Raw genomic sequence first — 19,942 nt, forward strand, 5'->3', positions numbered from 1 at the left:
AACATTATATACAGAAGACATGTGGTAAGAATAAATTTGGACTTCTTAGTAAAAAATGCAGTCCAGAAGACAGTGGAACAGTATCTTTATTGTCAACCTAGAATTCTATACCCAGCAAAAACATATTTCAAAAATGACATGAAATCCAATTACATAAAAAAGAATAAAATACCTAGAATAAACCTAACCAAACAAGTGAAAGACTTATAATCTGAAAACTACAAGTCACTCTTAAGAGAAATTAAAGGGGGCACTAACAAATGGAAACTCATCCCATGCTTGTGGCTCGGAAGAATTAATATCGTCAAAATAGCCATTCTGCCCAAAGCAATATACAGATTTGATGCAATCCCTATCAAATTGCCAGCAACATTCTTCAAAGAACTGGAACAAATAATTCAAAAATTCCTATGGAAACAGCAAAGACCCCGAATAGCCAAAGCAATCCTGAGAAAGAAGAATAAAGTAGGGGGGATCTCACTCCCCAACTTCAAGCTCTACTACAAAGCCATAGTAATCAACACAATTTGGTACTGGCACAAGAACAGAGCCACAGACAGTGGAACAGATTAGAGACTCCAGACATTAACCCAAACATATATGGTCAATTAATATTTGATAAAGGAGCCATGGACATACAATGGCAAAATGACAGTTGCTTCAGCAGATGGTGCTGGCAAAACTGGACAGCTACATGTAAGAGAATGAAATTGGACCATTGTCTAACCCCATACACAAAAGTAAATTCAAAATGGATCAAAGACCTGAATGTAAGTCATGAAACCATAAAACTCTTGGAAAAAAACATAGGCAAAAACCTCTTAGACATAAACATGAGTGACCTCTTCTTGAACATATCTCCCCGGGCAAGGAAAACAACAGCAACAATGAACAAGTGGGACTATATTAAGCTGAAAAGCTTCTGTACCGCAAAAGACACCATCAATAGAACAAAAAGGAACCCTACAGTATGGGAGAATATATTTGTAAATGACAGATCTGATAAAGGCTTGACGTCCAGAATATATAAAGAGCTCACACACCTCAACAAACAAAAAACAAATAACCCAATTAAAAAATGGGCAGAGGAATTGAACAGACAGTTCTCCAAAAAAGAAATACAGATGGCCAACAGACACATGAAAAGATGCTCCACATCACTAATTATCAGAGAAATGCAAATTAAAACTACAATGAGGTATCACCCCACACCAGTAAGGATGGCTGCCACCCAAAAGACAAACAACAACAAATGTTGGCGAGGTTGCAGAGAAAGGGGAACCCTCCTACACTGCTGGTGGGAAAGTAAATTAGTTCAACCATTGTGGAAAGCAGTATGGAGGTTCATTAAAATGCTCAAAACAGACTTACCATTTGACCCAGGAATTCCGCTCCTAGGAATTTACCCTAAGAATGCAGCAATCAAGTTTGAGAAAGATAGATGCACCTCTATGTTTATTGCAGTACTATTTACAATAGCCAAGAATTGGAAGCAACCTAAATGTCCATCAATAGATGGATGGATAAAGAAGATGTGGTACATATACACAATGGAATACTACTCAGCCATAAGAAGAGGGCAAATCCTACCATTTGCAGCAACATGGATGGAGCTGGAGAGTATTATGCTCAGTGAAATAAGCCAAGCGGAGAAAGACAAATACCAAATGATTTTACTCATCTGTGGAGTATAAGAACAAAGGAAAAACTGAAGGAACAAACAGCAGCAGAATCACAGAACCCAAGAATGGACTAACAGGTACCAAAGGGAAAGGGACTGGGAAGGATGGGTGGGTAGGGAAGGATAAGGGAGGGGGAAGAAAAAAGGGGGTGTTATGATTAGCATGCATAATAGGGGGGTGGGAGAAAGGGGAGGGCTGTACAACACAGAGAAGACAAGTAGTGATTATACAACATTTTGCTATGCTGATGGACAGTGACTGTAAGGGGGTTTGTGAGGGGGACCTAGTATAGGGGAGAGCCTAGTAAACATAATGTTCTTCATGTAATTGTAGATTAATGATAACAAAAAAAAAGAAAGAAAGAAAAGGGGGATTACTCCCTGATAGGATAAAACTAACTGCAAATCACTGATTAATGCATGCTTTAAATATCCTTAATTTTGATCATTTAAAGGGTGTCAGATGATCAGCTATGGAAGTACATTTTTCTGATAATATTCCTTTCTCTGAAAAAAAAAAAAAAGCAGTTCCTGTGTGGTGACCTCCAAGGAGTTCTACACAATGGTATAAAGGGCATATCAAAGTGTAGGCAAAGGGTCTGTTTGTGTTTATACAGAGGATCAAAGCCTAATTTGGCTACCCAGAAAATGAACTAAGATATGATATGAAGAAGAACTTCCAACATCAGCACTCTCTGGAAGACTCATACCAGAAGATGATCATCAAAAAACCTCAACAAAGATCCAGGTGCTGCTATAGCTGTAGCTGCATTCATCCCACCGGTTCCTGGACTTGCCATGGGAATGAAGAAGGAGATATCTAAGCTGGCCTGTGCATACAGTAAAACAACAAATTTGACTGGATCTATACTGTTGGAACTCAACCAAGAATTAGGAGAAGTGCAAGTTGTAGCGCTCCAAAATCTTAAAACTACAGACCATCTACTGTTAAAAGAACATATGGGATGTGAACAGTTCCCAGGAATGGGTTGTTTTAATTTGTCTGATTTCTCTCAGACTGTTCAAGTACAGTTGGACAATATCCATCATATCACAGATAAATTTTCACAAATGCCTAGGAAGCCTAACTGGTTTTCTTGGTTTCACTGGAGATGGCTGGTAATTATAGATCTGCTTTGGTTATGTAACTGTATTCCTATTATGTTAATGTGCGTGCACAATTTAATTAGTAGTTTTAAACCTATGCATGCTTAAGTTACTCTACAAGAAGATATGTCAAAGAAATAATCAATCTTCCCATGTTTTCTTCCACCTGCTACTTCTATAGCTTTTCTTCTTCCTTCCTAATTACAACCCTTAAATAGAATTCGTGCCTCATATCGAATTTACGGAGTATCATAATTCCTCCAAGTGGTAAAGATACCTCAAGACAAATGCTGGGCATAGAAGCCACAGGGCATAAATCTGCAAAGAAGTAAAAAGCTAAACTTTTCAAACAATATGGCTTCTCTCTCACTTACCAACTTTACATTTCCCTGTATGGCCCCAGAAGATGACTGGTTAGCCAGAGACAGGTAAGATTCCTCAAGGGAGTAACAACCTAAGACAGGCACAGTTGCAGGGGGGCCATCAGGTGAGAAATTGGGGATCAACAGAGGTGAGGCTTAGAACCTCACCCCCCCTGTTTTGAGAGAAATCTTCTGCATCCATGGATGTTTTATTGCCCTTGTCTAGCTTGGATTAACACATAGTCTACAGGCACACACCTGATCATCTACATTTGCTCTCTTACAACACTAAACTATGTTTTCTACCTTTATCTTGCATCTACCTATCACTTCAGTATTTTATTAAAAATAATAATAATAATAATAATAAAGGGAGAAATGTGGTATCCACATATAAATCAAGTATAAAAATCAAACGAATATTCATATTTGACCTGATTGTTTATAGTTCATAATGCGTGATCAAAACCGAAAGTTTCTGTGATGACTGCCTTTGTACTGTTCGTCATGTAAGAACTTATTCACTATGTAAGAATTTGTTCACCATGTAAGAACTTGTTCGTTATGCTTCAGAAGATTGGAGACTGACGAGAATTAGGCTTGGGGTGGATTAATGATTGTGCATTGAGCATTGACTCCCCTATACAGAATTTTATTGTTGTTAACAACTATTTGATCAATAAATATGAGAGATGCCCTCTCAAAAAAAAAAAAGAATTGCAGATATTATATGTCAACCAAAAGTCAATAAAATGTTATAAAATTTAAAAAAAATGAGATGAAATCAAGATTTTTTCCCAGACATATAATGATGAAAGAATTCAGCAATAGCAGACTTGCACTACAAGAATTATTAAAGGTCTTTAAAGCAGAAGAAAAATGACACCATATGGAAAAATGGATCTAGACGAAGGAATGAAGATCATTGAGGATGGTAACTATAATGATAAATATGTCGGTAAATATAAAAGACTTTTATCTCATATTTAAATTTTTAAAAAGTTGACTGTTCAAGCAAAAGTAAAATCAATGTATTGTGAGTTTATAATATATGGAGAGGTAAATGTATGAGAAATACAGCACAAAGGTCTGGAAGGAAAAATGGAAGTACACTTTTGTGAAGGTTCTTATGCTACACATGAAGTGATATATGACTTGAATGTAGACTATGATAGTTAATATACATAATATAAACTTTCATCTAACTACTAAAAAATCCCAGACTTATAGCTAATAAGCCAACAATGGAATAAAATGAAATCACAAAGAAAATGATTACTTCAAAAGAAGGCTGAAAGAGGGGAAAAGAGAAACAATGAACAGATGGGACAAATAGAAAGTAAATGGCAAGATGTCACATTTAAAGCCATATTCATAATCACATTCAATGTAAGTGGTGCAAGTATCCCAACTGAAAGCACAGACTGGATTAAAAAGCAACTATATGCTGCCTACAAGAATTGCAATTAGTATAAAGACACATAGGTTAGAGTGAAAGGATAGAAAAGATACCCCATGCTAACACTAATTAAAATAAATTTGGAATGGCTATCCTAATATGAGACAAAGAATATTTCAGAGTAAAGATTACTGCCAGGGATAAAAACTGCAATTAGATAATGATAACAGGGTCAAATCATTTAGAGGACAGAGTGATAGATAATGATAACAGGGTCAAATCATTTAGAGGACACAGTGATACTTAATATTTATGCATCTAATAATAGAAACTTAAAATGCATATGGAAAAGGCTATAAAAAAGGTAAAATTAAGAGGAGAAATAGACAAAATCCTTAATTACAGTCAGAAAATTCAATAGACCTGTCTTAATAATTAATAGAACAAGTACTTAGAAAAATAAGAATATACAAGGCATGTCTCAAATGCCCATCAACTTATGATTGGATAAACAAAACATAATATATCTATATAATAGAATATTTATTCAATCATAAAGAGGGATAGAGTATTGATATGTGCTACAATATTATTTTGTATGAAATAAGTCAATCAAAAAAAGGCCACATATGTATGACTGTATTTATATGAAAGTTCCAGAATGGTCCAATCTATGGAGACAGAAAGTAGATTAGTGGTTGCCAGATACTATAGAATGAATGTTACATCCCCCTAAAACTCATATGTTTAAACCTAATCCTTAATGTAAGTGCATTTGGAAGTAGGACTTTGGGAGATGATCAGGCCATGAATGGAATTAGTGCCCTTATAAAAGAGATCCCAGAGAGCTCCCTCCCATTTCCACATGAGTATATAGTTTTTTTTTGCTAAAATACTCAATATTCATACCTTCTAAAGCCTAATCATAGGAGCAGAGTGGAACCTGACAGAAATATTGCCAGGGACTATGCCTTGGTAAGATCTTGGGAATCAGGCTGGAATGAGTAAGGGAGTTAACCTAGAACAACTGAAGTAGTATTATCTAAGTGAAGAATGAGAGTCACCCCTGAGGTGACAAGTCACAGGTGGGTGATAGAGAAGTTTCATCTGGTAAGTAGTTGGGAGGTTGTAAAGCAAGGTTTGGTTTTCAGTGGGCTAAGCAAGGGCTCATTTGCTGTGGAGATCAATAATAGGTTGGGGAATATTATTACACCCCAATATTGCGGTATATTTCTATGACCTTTATACTGAAGTGTAAGGCAGATTGAAGTGAAATGTTTCAAGTTTCAGGCTGAGAGCAAGGTCAAGAGGCCAGGTGCTCACTGTTGCTGGACGCTGGCCATGGAGACTTACAAAGACTAGCTCTAAGTCACAGGATGTGAACATGTCTATATTTCTGAGTATGAAGCAAAACCACACTCACTATATCTGATGCTCCTGTCTCCTTTCCCCCACCCCCAACATCCTTCCTCTTTTAATTGTGGTACATGTGGTTACTTTTGCTAATAATATAACATAAACTTCTGCTCTCAATAGACCATAGATAAACTTTATTATCTGTGTCTCTCAAGGACAAGTTCTACTTTTGAGATCTTAATAATGTAGAGACTTACTGTAATAAAGGATGCAGATAGCAGATAGAAATTTGAAGGAGAGAGAGAGAGGAGAGTGAGGGAGTGTGGAAGGGAGGGAAGAAAGGAGGGAAAGAAGGAAGAGGAGGGAAGAGGAAAAGAAGTGAGGAAAGGGAAATGATAGGAGGGAAGCAGGAACAGGAAATAGGAGATGGAATGAAGAATGGAGTGTATAAGGAAAAGGAAAGCAGACTGACAATTTCCTTTATTCCCGTCTGTCCCACCCTAAGAACTGCTAGTAAGGAAAGTAGGAAGAGATTTTAAACTGACAAAGAACTTACAATTAATTTAAAAAAGAAGTCAAGAACTAGGTGAAGGATTCTTCTACACAGCCTTTTACTCTCTTTTCTGGTCAAAGAGAATAAACAAAGATCAAATATTCATTCTATCTTTGGATAATAAACAATAATGGATGTGTCAATATGTCATATATTAAGCAATTATCAACCACCATTTTAGAGATCATACGAATTTACCTACCTCCTCACTGGCCACTCTTCTCAGCCTCCTTTGCTAGATTCTTCTTAGGAATCTAGCACTGAAATGTTGTAGTTCTGGATTCCTCTCCTTCCTTCTCTCTTGGTTCTCCATTCTGCCCCCAAAAGTTGCTTCCCAGGTGGTCACAAAAATCTCTGTTCCTGTAAATACCACCTAAATGCTTATGGCTCTCAAGTTTACATATTCAGCTAGGCCCTTTCCTCCAAAATCCAAATGTATTTATACAACTGCAAACTGGATATTTCTACTTAGATCACAGCACATGTCAAAATAAACATCTCCAAAGCTGATTTTGCCCCTTTGGTAAGTATTGTAGGTTGATGCTCCTAAATTCTTTTTGCAACTCCCCCTTTCCCTTGCCTCCCTGTCTATGAGGCTATGAAAGGTCAAAATTCAATTTCCCACCTACTTCTGTATCCGTGTGACACAATTCTGGACAGTGACATCTCCTGATGTTGCCTTTTTCTTTCTTCCTTATTTAGGACTCGAACATGGAATATAAGTCTTGGAGGTCCATAATAAAAATGAGGACAAAAGTATAGTAATAAGGGTGGTAGAGGAGAAAGACACAAAGAATATGGATCTCTAATGGTGTCATTAAGCTACTATGCTAACCCTTATATGCCTAACTCCAGTATCCATGTCATTTGAAATAAACAAAACTGTAAGTATCTAAGCCAATGTAGTTTCAGGCTTTCTATTATTGGCAACCCAACTCATTCTTAATCAGCTTATAAACATGTTTCATCTTTAAGTCTCTTCATCTCAGTAAACTGTTGCTCCAGCCAGAAATAAGGTGATCATTCTCTTTTCCATGATCTCAATATTTCCCTTCCCATACTGAACACACACATTGAGTCCATCCGTAAGGCTTGTGACATTTCCTGCAAAGATGAGGGTGTTATCAATGTCCATCTGCACTGCAGCGACCAGTCTAAAGTTAAATGCAAAAGCTTCTTCACTGTCCTACCCACTTTCCTCTCACCCCTTCTCAGTCATTTCTCAACCTAGAGTTTCTTTAAAAAATTTAAATGTTAGCATGTCACTACTCTGCTTAAAACCCTTTACTAGATTCCAGTTGCACAGAATCTAGGCCACATATCAAGACCTAGGAGAAATTGCAGCGTCTGCTGCTCCCTTCTTCAACAACCTGTCAGGGGTCGCTTCAGCTCTTCCTAAGCTCCATCCACAATGGCTGCAGGTTCCTAGAGCAACATAATTTACTTCGTGACTCAGATTCTTTTCACATGCTGGTTCCATCCATGCCCATCACATTTACATGGATTAACTTCTTTTTACCCTCAAGTCTCAGCTTAATAAGTGTGTCCTTAGAAAGTCCTTTGACCATTCTATTAAAACTCAGATCTTTCCTACCCAACCCCATTGTTCCCAAAGACAGAAAGTTGTTTCTTTTTTCTTCTTTGAAGCATCTACTCTACCATTTTTATTTGTTATTATTCAGGGTCCAGTTTGGGAAATAGAAACCATACATGTTTATTTTAACAGGAAGAATTTCATATAGAAAATTAGCAAAATACATATGGGTAGACTGGAAAGACCAAAAAGGGAACATCAAGATACCACAGAGATAGCAACTGCAGGAAATAATCATTGTGCCTAAAACTGAGGATTCTCAGAACCTAGAGGCCCCCTGTAGGGTGGAGACCCTGAGTTCTGAGGATGCCATTTGTCTTGTCAGCACCTCAGGAGCTTGGAGGAGGACACTGAGGGGCTGGTTTCCAGATCTGAAGGAGAAGGTGTTACCTGGCTGGTGTTGGTACCTCTGACAAGGTGCGATGAAGCTGTTTCTGGTAGTGCTGGAAGAAACTAGAAACTACACCCAACCAGTGGTGCTGGAGTAAATTATATGCAATGGTAACTGCTGCAGACAACAAGGAGAACAAGAGAGCAGGTCCCTTTTGTTTCTTATTGCCTACCAGTCTTCTTTAGCACCCCCATATGGCTCCACCTGGCAAAGGAAAACTATAGTTAACAGTCTCAGATTGAGCAAATCAGAGCCATACATACAAGGATGGCTTTAGGGATGAGATATTATAGCCTACCAACTAGCAAAGTATTTGTTTAGTGTCTTTTCTTTCCTATTAAACAGTATGTGTTCAAGACCCATGTCTCTCTTTTTCCTATTTTACTCCCTGTGCATTGCACATTAAGAAGTAGATACAAGGCACTCATTAATGTTTCTTGGAATGATGAATTTATTAGATTTTTCTCAAAACTACTTAGCAAAATGTACAATTCAATTCTTGTTGACTGAGTAATATTGAGTGCTCTTATGATGGTGGTAGGTATTGGGGCTAAAAGATGACTATGAGGTGGTTCCTTACCAGTTAGCAGGGAATTTAAGACATTCTCAAATAATAATAAACAGCAAAATGCCATAGTGAACATTAATGGGTTTAAATGTCCAAAGAACTGAACAGGTAGCAAAGTCTATGAGAGACCATTAAAGAAAAATATAAATGTACGTTTGGAACGATTCAGAAGACCTATGAAATTAGTTATCATCTGAGGCAGGTTTGAGAGGGAGCAGCTAAGCAAAGCCATGGAGGAGGAATGAATTTAGCAGGTTTTGAGAAGATTCTGATGAAAATAGAGAAGTGAGGCATCAGTAGAAGTCACTGGAAAAGTAAATTGGAGCCAACTGTGGGAAATCATGAATTACGGAGTTAGAATTATGAGTATTATGTCTTTTTCAAAGAGAAGGCATTCAAAATTTTTAAGGAAAGGAGTGATGTGGCCATTGTGAATATTTTCTGAAGGTAAATCTGGCAGCATCATAGGGAACTGAGTTGTAAAAGCTAGAGCCAGAAAGGCTGACAATAACCCTGAGCCAGAAAAATACCGTGGAGATAGAAAGAAAATAAAATGATAGTTAGTAACGTTTAGAAGGAAGAATCAATATTAACAATGCAGAATTAATCCAGGACCAGAAGGGTGAAGAGGTGATCTATCTAGAGTTAACCCAGTGATACACATAAAGAGGGTTCAAAGGCTGGAATTAGACAAGAGAAACTGAGTTTCATCAGAAGAACTTGATTAATAATGACATCAGTACAACAGAAGTCCAAATGAATATCCTCCAGTATTTACACCCAGTATTTTGAAAAGTTAATATGAATCTGGAAGAATATATATGTCTTCATCTTGAGGGCCTTGAGAAGTACTAGGCTTCTGGAAGTTATAATAGTCAGATGGTGTCTCATTTCCATAGATATGCTCCTCGAAATCGGTCTGCCGAGTGTTCTCATATAGTTCCTTATCTGTTTCTTCTTTAGCTTTGGGGAGACCCGCTTCCACATTTTCATAGTTGCCATGTACACTAGTCCCCCCAGAAGCATATCTGTGGTCTTGGGTTTGAACTGAGATTTTATGCCTTGGACTGATAATGTGAGGACCTGAGAGTGTTTTAGTATAATCTTTTCTCCTGCTGCTTCTCCTTTGCAAAAACTTCGGTAAGGTAAATTGCATTGTGTTCTGATGTTTCCAGCGCCATACACACCCAATTCCACAGATCACCAAAAGCAAAAGAAGGGAAATTCCTGTAGAAATGACCACTGAAGTATTTCCACAGCTTTTCAACATTTCTGCACAAAGTGTTGTTTAGTAGTATGGTGTAGCCCTTAATGAAATCACAGGTACAGATCAATGTAATTCCTTGTAGGATATGGTTCAAAAGTAGTTTTGAAAACTCTTTTTAACATTTCTTTTTCATATCTGAAGGAACATAATCTGGCAAAGTCCTGACACAATTAGAATAGCAATTGAGTATATTTAGTTTTAGAAGATGGTTCTTGTCGTATCTAATGCTGTTTCCGTTGCAATCATTAAAGGATAATCGCACTGTGTCAGGGAGGATTTTATTTGACTCCACTTCCTTTTCTATCAATGAATCACAAAATGAAGCAGAAATGAGTGGAACATAATAGCAAAGTAAAAAACTCAAAAAGGAAAGTTTAAACAATCTATCATCCAGATACCTGCTATAAATTAAAAACATATTAATTGAATACTACATAGCATAATAAAAAATCTACCAATTTATACCAATATATTAAACATCAGCATTTAGTGAGTTCCTGCTTCAATACAGAATACAGTACCAGCAGTTGGTAGAAGAGAAAAAGAGAAGAACCTGTCCCTGCCCAAGCCTGAGTAGTTTTATCACTTAGATTTCAAAATGGTTTTTAACAATAGGCTAATAATTTTCAAGTGAAGGACAATGCTTTGAACACCATAGGGGAAAAGAGACAAGAGTATACATGTGCAATCATTTCGATTACCTATCACTCCTCTTGTAAGTCTGTGGGTAGTCAGGGACCGTGTTTTTTCCTTAATTACTCCTTCCTCTGAATTCCCATATTAATGAGTCCATTATAGCATGACAACCTAAATTACAAGGAATTGTGTATCTCTACCTGGTTAAATGGTAGACAGAGATGAAGTACTTTCATTTTTATATTCCTAGAAAATAGCATAATACTAAGCATAGAAAAGGCACTCTGTTGATATTTATTGAATGAATGATTAAATAAACAAATGATTCCAAATATCAGAATCTAATTGTTTAATAGCTTAAGATTCAAGAAATGTCTTCTAAAGGGTATAGTTTATACTTAAGAAAAAGAGCTCTTGACATAACACAAAATACCTAAAACAAAATTTGAAAGCCTTATCACTAGTCTTCACAACTTCCAGCAAATAACTTTCTTTCAATTAAGATAATTTTAGAGTGCTGTCTGTCAATGCTTTAAAATGGCAAAGAGGAAACAGGAGATAGTCAACTAGACTGAATATACTATAATGATTTTACTGACAAAACATTATTACTGTGTTTTCAACTTAGACAAAGACATAGTTACATCTAATATTGTTTTTATTTTTCTTTAGTTTTATTGAGATATAATTCACATTAACATTGTATCAGTTTAAGGTATACAACATGATGATTTGATATATATAGTGAAATATTACCACACCAAGTTTAGTTAACGACCATTACCTCACAGTTACAATTTTTTTTCTTTTGATGGTATACATTTTAAGATGTACTATCTTAACAACTTTCAAATATACAATACAGTATTGTCAACTATAGTGATCCAGTACAGTTAATAGTGCTTTGGGATGATTATCATAATCTACTGAATTTCATCTTCAATAATATTTAGTTAAGAACTTATTTGCGTTTAACTTTTAAACACTTTTACATGTATCATCTCATTTAATCTGATAGCTGCATATGAAGAAAACACATGTTGTGCCCATTTGATAGATGTGGTAAGAGAGGATTAATGAAGTTAAACAACTTCTTTAGTAAGTAAGAAGTGACTGCATCTGTATTCAGAAAAATTTGCCCCCAAATATTATTCTTACACAAACTTCTGTAAATGGCTTTTGAGTATATCTATCACTACATTTTTATAGCTTGACTAGCTCTAAGGTTATTGAGCTATTGAGGGCTGGGAATTGTATCTCATTTAGCTTTATATCACCAGCACCAGTACTAGACAGAGACTAGCTAGTTTATTAAAGATTTGTTAATGAATGGGGCAACCTGTATTAGGATAGCAATAATAACAATATACAGGAAAAAATAAAACCCACAAAATTGTTCCCTGATTTCAACGAGTATTCATGCGTGATGGTGAACTTTTCCAAATTTGTTCAAAAAGGTTAAAATATGTCAACACGCAAATTTTCAATTTGGCATTACATATAACATGCCAGATTGAATGTGAGATACAGTTAACATAAAATTTATTTAATAAATTTTAGGGGCAGACCCCTGAAATCTAGACACCTTTTCATCACTTTGGAACTTTTGTAGGTTCCCTCCTTCATATGGCCAGAAGCAATGCTTGCATCAAGGGGAAAGGCTTGGCTAATGACTTTACCATTAAGACCCCATTTCCTTTTTGAAACAAATGAGAACTGATCACACGTAAAATATTCTATGGTATAAATGATTACTCATTTAAGTAAAAAATTTCCAGCATATTTGAACTAAATTTCAAATACTGATTGAAGTTAATCAATATTTTAAAAGGGGCTAGGCCTACAACAGAAGTGGGGAAGGCTAACTAACTATTGTACCCTGAGGATAACATAATAAATTGCTCTCTCGATTTCCAAGAGGAGAATTTACTTTTACCACCTATGTTGTGCTATGTGGACATCCAGTACATACCAAATATTAAAATTGCTTGTTAAAGAAGTGTTCACTGAGATAAAAACAAGAAGACATTTCATAGAAAAAGATATTCATCCTTTCCTTTCTTCAAAATAACTTGCTAGAAAAAACTGTAAGACATAAACAAAGACCTCCTAGAATGAAAAACATGTTAAACAAGTGCCCTTCAAAGATATCTTAACACCTCAAAAGTTTCACTTTGCCCAATTTGGAAGAAGACTGTTTTTGTTTTAGAAAACAGTTCCAACTTAACAATTACTCATTTGTCTTAAAATCATAGACTGTTGATAAATTTCTGGAATTTTCAAAGTCAGAACCGACCTTGTTTAGAAACGAGGCAACAGCAGAGCTTATCATGTTTGTGAGCATTTATACTTACAAAGAAACATTACCACCACCCTCAGTTTGTAAACTGATCCCCCCTTATTATCACTTAAGGCCTCCTAAAATTTGTTTGAGAAGAAAGTCACTTGTTATTAAAAATGAGCTCATTTCTTATTGTTTCTCATTATCCACACACCTTAAATTAAGTTCTTAACTTACCTTGAGATTGGTTATGCTGGGCTCTCTTCTGTTCTTTTGGTTAAACCTGCTTTGGTTTAGAACATGTTCCTCTTTTTCACTTTGGTCAGTTAACTTCCTTCTTCACCTTCTTTCAGAGTATTTCATACTTGCAAAGTTTCCTGGTTCTAGAGGAAGTTCTTATTATTGAATGCACCAGAATTAAGAAAAATGGCATACGTTTTTGAATAAGAAAGTCCAGCCCTACATCTTTATCAAGTAATAATTCTCTAGATATACCAGAAAATGAACATGGTATTTTACTTGAGCAATATTTACAGTCCTCACGTTCGAATGAATAAAAGTCATTTCATCTGAATTCTGCATTTTTTAGAAACAAAGATTTTTTTAAGGTAGTAACACATAGGGCTTGTGTGTGTGTGTGTGTGTGTGTGTGTGTGTGTGTGTGCTTGTATGAATCCTAAAACAGTCCTCATTCTGAATACTATGTTCCAATGCCCCAGGTTACTTCTACACTTATCCAAACAGTGTCCCAACTTTGGTTCTGAAAATGTTAACATTCTCCTAACCTGTTAAGATAGGAATTTCCCAAAGTACATTTTGAGTTGTACTATTTCTGGGATTTTCTAGTAAGTCTTTTGTAAAGTCAATTTGGGAAATACTGCTTCCCTGGGAGATTCACAGGTACTCAGCATATTAAAGTCTGTGAGCAATCCTACAGCATGCAAACAAAGCAAAAACAAACATGAAAGAAAAACTGTTTAACTTCACTTAATAATAGTAGCCCACATATTATGAACACTTATTACATCTTTTAAACCTTGTGTGCAACTTTATAAATTCTGACAACTCAATGGAAGGATCAACGCTAGCTATTCGTCCTGACAGAGGAAGAAATGGAAGCAGAGTGACAAAAAACCACCCAACCAGTGTGGCTTGGCAGTTTGTCTCCAGCACCTGTGTGCTAACCACTGTATTTGCTGTCTCCCTAGGGTGAATAGTGTTTCCAGCACAGAACCCTTATTTACCAGCATCTCTAAGGGACCAACTTGGTGGAATACAAAAATAGGAAATGCTGAATTAGATATGAAGATAAAGTAATGGAAATTTTGCCTTTTACATTATATGGGAACTTTTTCAACCACAACTTTGTATAAGGTGGTTTAAAAGAGGAACATTTATTTACTGAAATGCCAATCGAACATTAGAAGAACAAAAATGTCAATATAAATTGGGCATTGACACTGGGCCACACGTTGTGCTAAGCAAGGGGGATGCAATAATGAGCAAACTCATTTGTAGCACCCAAAGCCTAGTAGAAAGAAAGGCTGCTATATCCACAGAGCATTTCAGAACAAGGTAGTAAGAGTTAAGAAAGACAGGTTATGTACAGGGGACAATGAAGCAAGAACAGGAGGCATCCAGATCAGAGTGGTCAGCGAAAGCAAGACCTGAGTTAAGCCTCATAAAACAAGTAGTTAATCAAGGCAGAAAAGAAGTGTTCCAGGCAGATTCCAAAGTGAAGGAGATTATGAAGTTGTAAGGGAGTGAGCCATGAAAAGTGTTAACCCTACTTGTATGCTGGTTTAGGCAATGAGATCTGCCACCTTGAATACCTGTCAGGCCTAAAGAGAGATATATTGCTATGGTTCATTGGATGATTTAGAAAGGTTGGTTACAGTCCAGGGCTAACAAAAGAGGACAATGAAGGAAAACAAAGTAAAAAGACCTAGGAATCTCACTCCTAAGTATATACTCAATAGAAATGAGGGCTATTTCTAACTGCCTTATTCATAATATCCAAAGCTCTAGAAATACTCTAACAGTCTATCAACAATATACAATGGGTGAATAGAACATGTTAAATCTACAACCAGAATACTACATAGCCAAAAAAAATGTATTGATGTACACAACAGATGAATCTCCCAAATGTAATGTAGAATTAAAGAAGCTGTAACAAAAGAGTACGTATTGTATGATTCCATTCTCAAAATCATGTAAAGCTTATCTATGAATACATGATGGTAGATAATAGGTTAGAAGAGTGGTGGTTACTATAAACTGGGAGGTACATGAGCACACTTTCTCAGATGCTAGAAGTGTTCTATATCTTGATCTTTGTGGTGGTCATAAGATGCATCTATATGCAACCATTCAACAACCTGTCCATTTAAAATTTGTGTACCACATGGAAAGTGTTTCTTAATTAAAATTAAAAAATTGGAAATTAAAGATAAGACAAATCAAATCATGAAAAATTGAGATAATTAGGTATTATTTTTATTCATTCAGATTGCCATCTTCTTTGGTAAACTAGTCTACTAATTTGAGTGGAGGAATACTTCATTAAATTGTAGGCTAACTTTAAGCTAGATGAATTCTAACTTTACCTGGAGTTTCCTGAAGCTGGAGTTTGTAAGAAAGAAGGGAATTTATTAATGAACCTTTAATCAGGCTAGTCATGGCAGGTTGTTCCTACTTTATGAGTCATGGATATGGTCTTTCATTGCCACACCTTGACTTACTGAAGGGATGTGTGGATGAAGAATCTTGTTCAACCTAAAAACACATAGTTACAAAGCAATTTTACCTAAAATAAATAATTCTAGCATTCTGGGCAAATAAAACAACTTCTGTCTTCCTTTCCTCATGCATAAGACAATGAGTTGAGTGATTCCTGAGGTTCCCTCAAATTCTCCTAAGTACAAATGAACAAAATAAAAAATGGTCATCACATTCAGAAGAGGACATTTGAAATTGGTTTTTATGTTTAGTATGTACTTCCTTTTAGTCCAACTCCCTTTTTTCATAATGTCTTTCCTAATTGCTACACAGATCAGATAACATGACTTGAAGCTTGCTTCAACTTCAGTTGAACAACACTCCCTTCTCCTTCCCCCATTGTTTCCCCTTCAGATGAAAATAAATGGCATTGGGAAAGCTGAGTAATCTTTCAATATGAAGAAAAAAATGAAAGCATTTTACTTCATGAATAAAATTGAAAGCTGCATAATTTAGCATTCCTATAGTAGATATACCATTCATCTTAGACTGTACACAATTTCACAAGTCAGATAACTGACAAATTATTTCAACAGATACTTTGTTCATTTGAGGAGAGTACTGTAAACTAGGAATAATACTAGATAACAAAACAGTTATTGTTTGATTCTGCCAACTTCCTCAGTGAATGTTGAGAGATATGTCATACTTTTTATATTACTGGACATATTTTAAAACTTCATGCTGAAGTCAGGCTGGATGTGAGAACTACTTGATAGCAGACACTTTTCTCCGATGGAGAGAGACAATCACTATTACTATTTCAAACCTGGCAGGGGGCAGGAACTGCAGACAGAGGAGAGTATTATCATAAGCTCTTTGCATTAAGACCCTGAATGATCTCAGTTGTATAATGATTCTGAGCAAGAAATGAGGGAAGGCAGAGAACAGCTAACAGCTTTAGATTCACTTTTTTTTTCCTGAAACTGGGATGGTGCCCTGTGTAACTCTGTTCCCATGACAAACAGTAAAAGGTGAAGAAAATAACAAAACAAACACTAACAGAGTGGATGGGGCAGGGGAATCTGCCTAAAAGGGTCTTGATAACCAGGGTCCCTTTTTTATGTTCCTGTGAGAAACATACTTCAGAAGCCATTTCATATTCACATAAACACTGAACATTCACCAGAAACCAAAGGAATTAGTATGTGGGGCATGAATGGTTAATGTTCTCAAGTAAGAATGATGTCCCAGCTACATTCATTTTTCTGAAACCCATTTTCTGTGCTTCCTTATAGATATATTAACAATAGGACAAGCTATAGTCACACTGTTCTTCTTTCTTCTCTTGAGACATCTCTCTCACCCTGAGTGCTCCTTTTACTAGTTAATTTATCAAAATTTTAAGAGTATCTCCCTCTTGTCTTCAGAGTCATCTCTATCTCCAACATTAACTAGCTTAGGCCAGTCATTCAAACACAGAGAACCTCAATTTCCTCATCTGTAAAATGTATCAGTGGTTCTTAACTAGTAGTTCATTAGAATCTCCTGAGGAACTTTAAAAAATATGATGCTTGGGCTCCAGGCCACAGAAATTAAAGCAAAATCTCTGAGGGTATACTCAAATATTAGTAGTTTTAAAAGTTCCTCAGGTAACCAGCAAGTCAGTATTGAATACTCAGGCCTTTTTTGAACTAATATCCTATGACTCTATGCTGTATGATCCTGAGCAAACCACTTCACTCTACTTAAATTTTCTTCATCATAAAAAGGGAAATAGTGTATTGCAAGAAAAAACAAATGACCTGCAAAGTGCTTAGTGTTCATCAGAGAAATACATGTTACTAAAAACTCCCACGAATTTGTATTCTAGCTAAAATGGCATTTAATAGTTCACAATGATTGCACACTTGAGCTTATGTCAGACTGTTCTCTAACCCCTTTATATGGGTTTTTATTTTAATTCTCACAACAAATATAGGAATGGATATTATTCACTAGATGGAGATGAGGAAACAGACATAGATTGAATTACCTACCAACATCATACAACTTGTGCCAGAACTTGAATTTAAACTCAGACCATGTGACTTGAATCTAAAGCTGGTGCTTTTAATCTCTATAATGCTATGAACTATCCTCTTTAATTCTGCTACCAAATTCCTGTGAAGTTCCAGATTAAAATGTTTTTTTCTAAATGGTATACAGCGAAATCCATATCTGTTTCAGAATATTTGACCCAAGCTAAAGATGGTGGCCCTGACTGTGAAGGGTCAGTAGGTCCAACTGGCCACAGCAGAACTCTTCCTTGAGTTTTAATGAAGTATGAGGGCTACAGGTAAATAATGTAGGCGATATAAAAATGAGACTGAGATGTTAACATCAGAAGCCCATGATTAAGAGTCTTCCTTCTATACATGTCACAGGAGAGTGACAGGCGCAAAATGGGGCCTGAATATGCAGACACTTATTATGGAGAATGATGAAAGTGACCTTGTGTTTACCTCTGGTTAGTGCTCTATCAAGCAAAGTCTTCTCACTCTCTGTGTACACAGGGACATGCCTTTATTCCAGACCACATCTTCTCTTGCCTGAAAACTTACTAGTCTTCATACTATCCTGGCCATCCTACAAACTTACAGTGATATTTCTTAAATATGAATCAGATATATACTTAAAAGTGACAGAGTGAGAGTTCTCAAACATAAATCGGACCACATCAGCCCCTGCTTAAGAACCTTGAGTGGCTTCCTACAGTCCTAGACTTAAACCTCACCCCTTGCTATAGGCAATGAGGCTTTTCATGATCCGGCCCCTTCCTTCTGCTACTATCTCCTCCAGCCTCCTCCCTCCCTCACAAGCCCTCAGACACATTTGCCTTCTCTCTAATCCTCCAGCTAATCTAGTTCAGTTCTGCCTTTAGGTTCTGCATTAGCTGCTCCCTTTATCATGATGTTGTTCTCCCAGATCTTCCCATGCCTACACCTTTCTATCACTCAGGCTTGTTCTTCAATGTCCCCTCCTCATGGAGGCTTTCTCTGACCGTCCCAGTCTGACACATGCTATCATTCGCTCTCACACCACCCTGTTTTATTTTCATTGTAGTATATAGTACTAATACTTTCATACTTGTCTGCTTATTCTTCTATTCCCTCACCTTACAATGCTAATTTCATGGGAGCAGGGACCAGGTCTTGTTCACTGCTCTTTCTCTAGCAGTGTCTGTCAGATCATAGGGAAGGAGTTCAATGTTGAGTGAATAAATGAAAGAAATATGGATTATTCTGGAAGAATAACCTTTGTGCTGAAACAACAGATATTTTTGTTGTTTTAAGCATAAATACACATCAAAGGGTATATAAAACTTACATATGTTAATAATATATAATAGCAAAGTCTGCAAGTTTACACACAACACCAATTGTGATCTCTAAAGAACAGAACATGGTTGGGGGATAAGCAAAAAGAACTTGGGCATTTCATTTCATACACTTCCATATCATTTGATTTTTAAAAAACAAGTGACATCCAGACAATGCAATGTCATTCAGCACTAAAAATAGATAAGCTACCAAGCCATGAAAAGACATGGAAGAATCTTCAATGCATATTACTTAGCAAAGGAGAAGCCAACCTGAAAAGGCTATATATACTGTATGATTCCAACTCTATGACATTCTGGAAAAGGCAACCCTACGGACACAGTAAACAGACCTCTGGTTGCTGGGAGTTGGGGAAGTGAGGAGGGATGAGTAGGCGGAGCACAGAGGCATTTTAGGGCAGTGAAAATACTAGTATGATACTATAATGATGGATAAATGACTGTACATTTATTTTCTGACATAAATAAATGTATGTCCAAACCCATAGAATGTACAACACTAAGACTGAAGCATAATGTTAACTGTGGATTTTAGGTGATTATGATGTCAATGTAGGTTTATCAATTTCACACATGTTGTTGCTAATGGGAGAGGAGGCCCTGCTGCATGTGTGGGAGCAGGGAGTATATGGGAATTATCTGTC

At 36.4% G+C, this 19,942-nt stretch overlaps 1 protein-coding gene across 4 annotated transcripts in view; it reads right to left on the minus strand.

Annotated features, from left to right (window-relative positions):
• Positions 1 to 8,127: 8,127 nt before the first annotated feature.
• GAPT (GRB2 binding adaptor protein, transmembrane) overlaps positions 8,128 to 19,942 on the minus strand; it is a 34,736-nt gene continuing 22,921 nt past the window's right edge. For 2 of the 4 annotated variants that reach the window (XM_017656513.3, XM_037022327.2), the window contains 2 exons: positions 13,433 to 13,578; positions 8,128 to 10,578 (listed from right to left, as the gene is read on the minus strand). In XM_017656513.3, coding sequence (XP_017512002.1) covers positions 9,808 to 10,281 — 474 coding nt within the window. In that variant the 5' untranslated portion in view covers positions 10,282 to 10,578; positions 13,433 to 13,578 and the 3' untranslated portion in view covers positions 8,128 to 9,807. Of the gene's footprint in view, positions 10,579 to 13,432; positions 13,591 to 19,942 lie in introns of all 4 variants that reach the window. The other 2 variants (XM_017656514.3, XM_037022328.2) reach the window with 1 other exon arrangement.

Source organism: Manis javanica, chromosome 1 (genome assembly GCF_040802235.1).
Source record: "Manis javanica isolate MJ-LG chromosome 1, MJ_LKY, whole genome shotgun sequence".
NCBI classification, from domain to species: domain Eukaryota; kingdom Metazoa; phylum Chordata; class Mammalia; order Pholidota; family Manidae; genus Manis; species Manis javanica.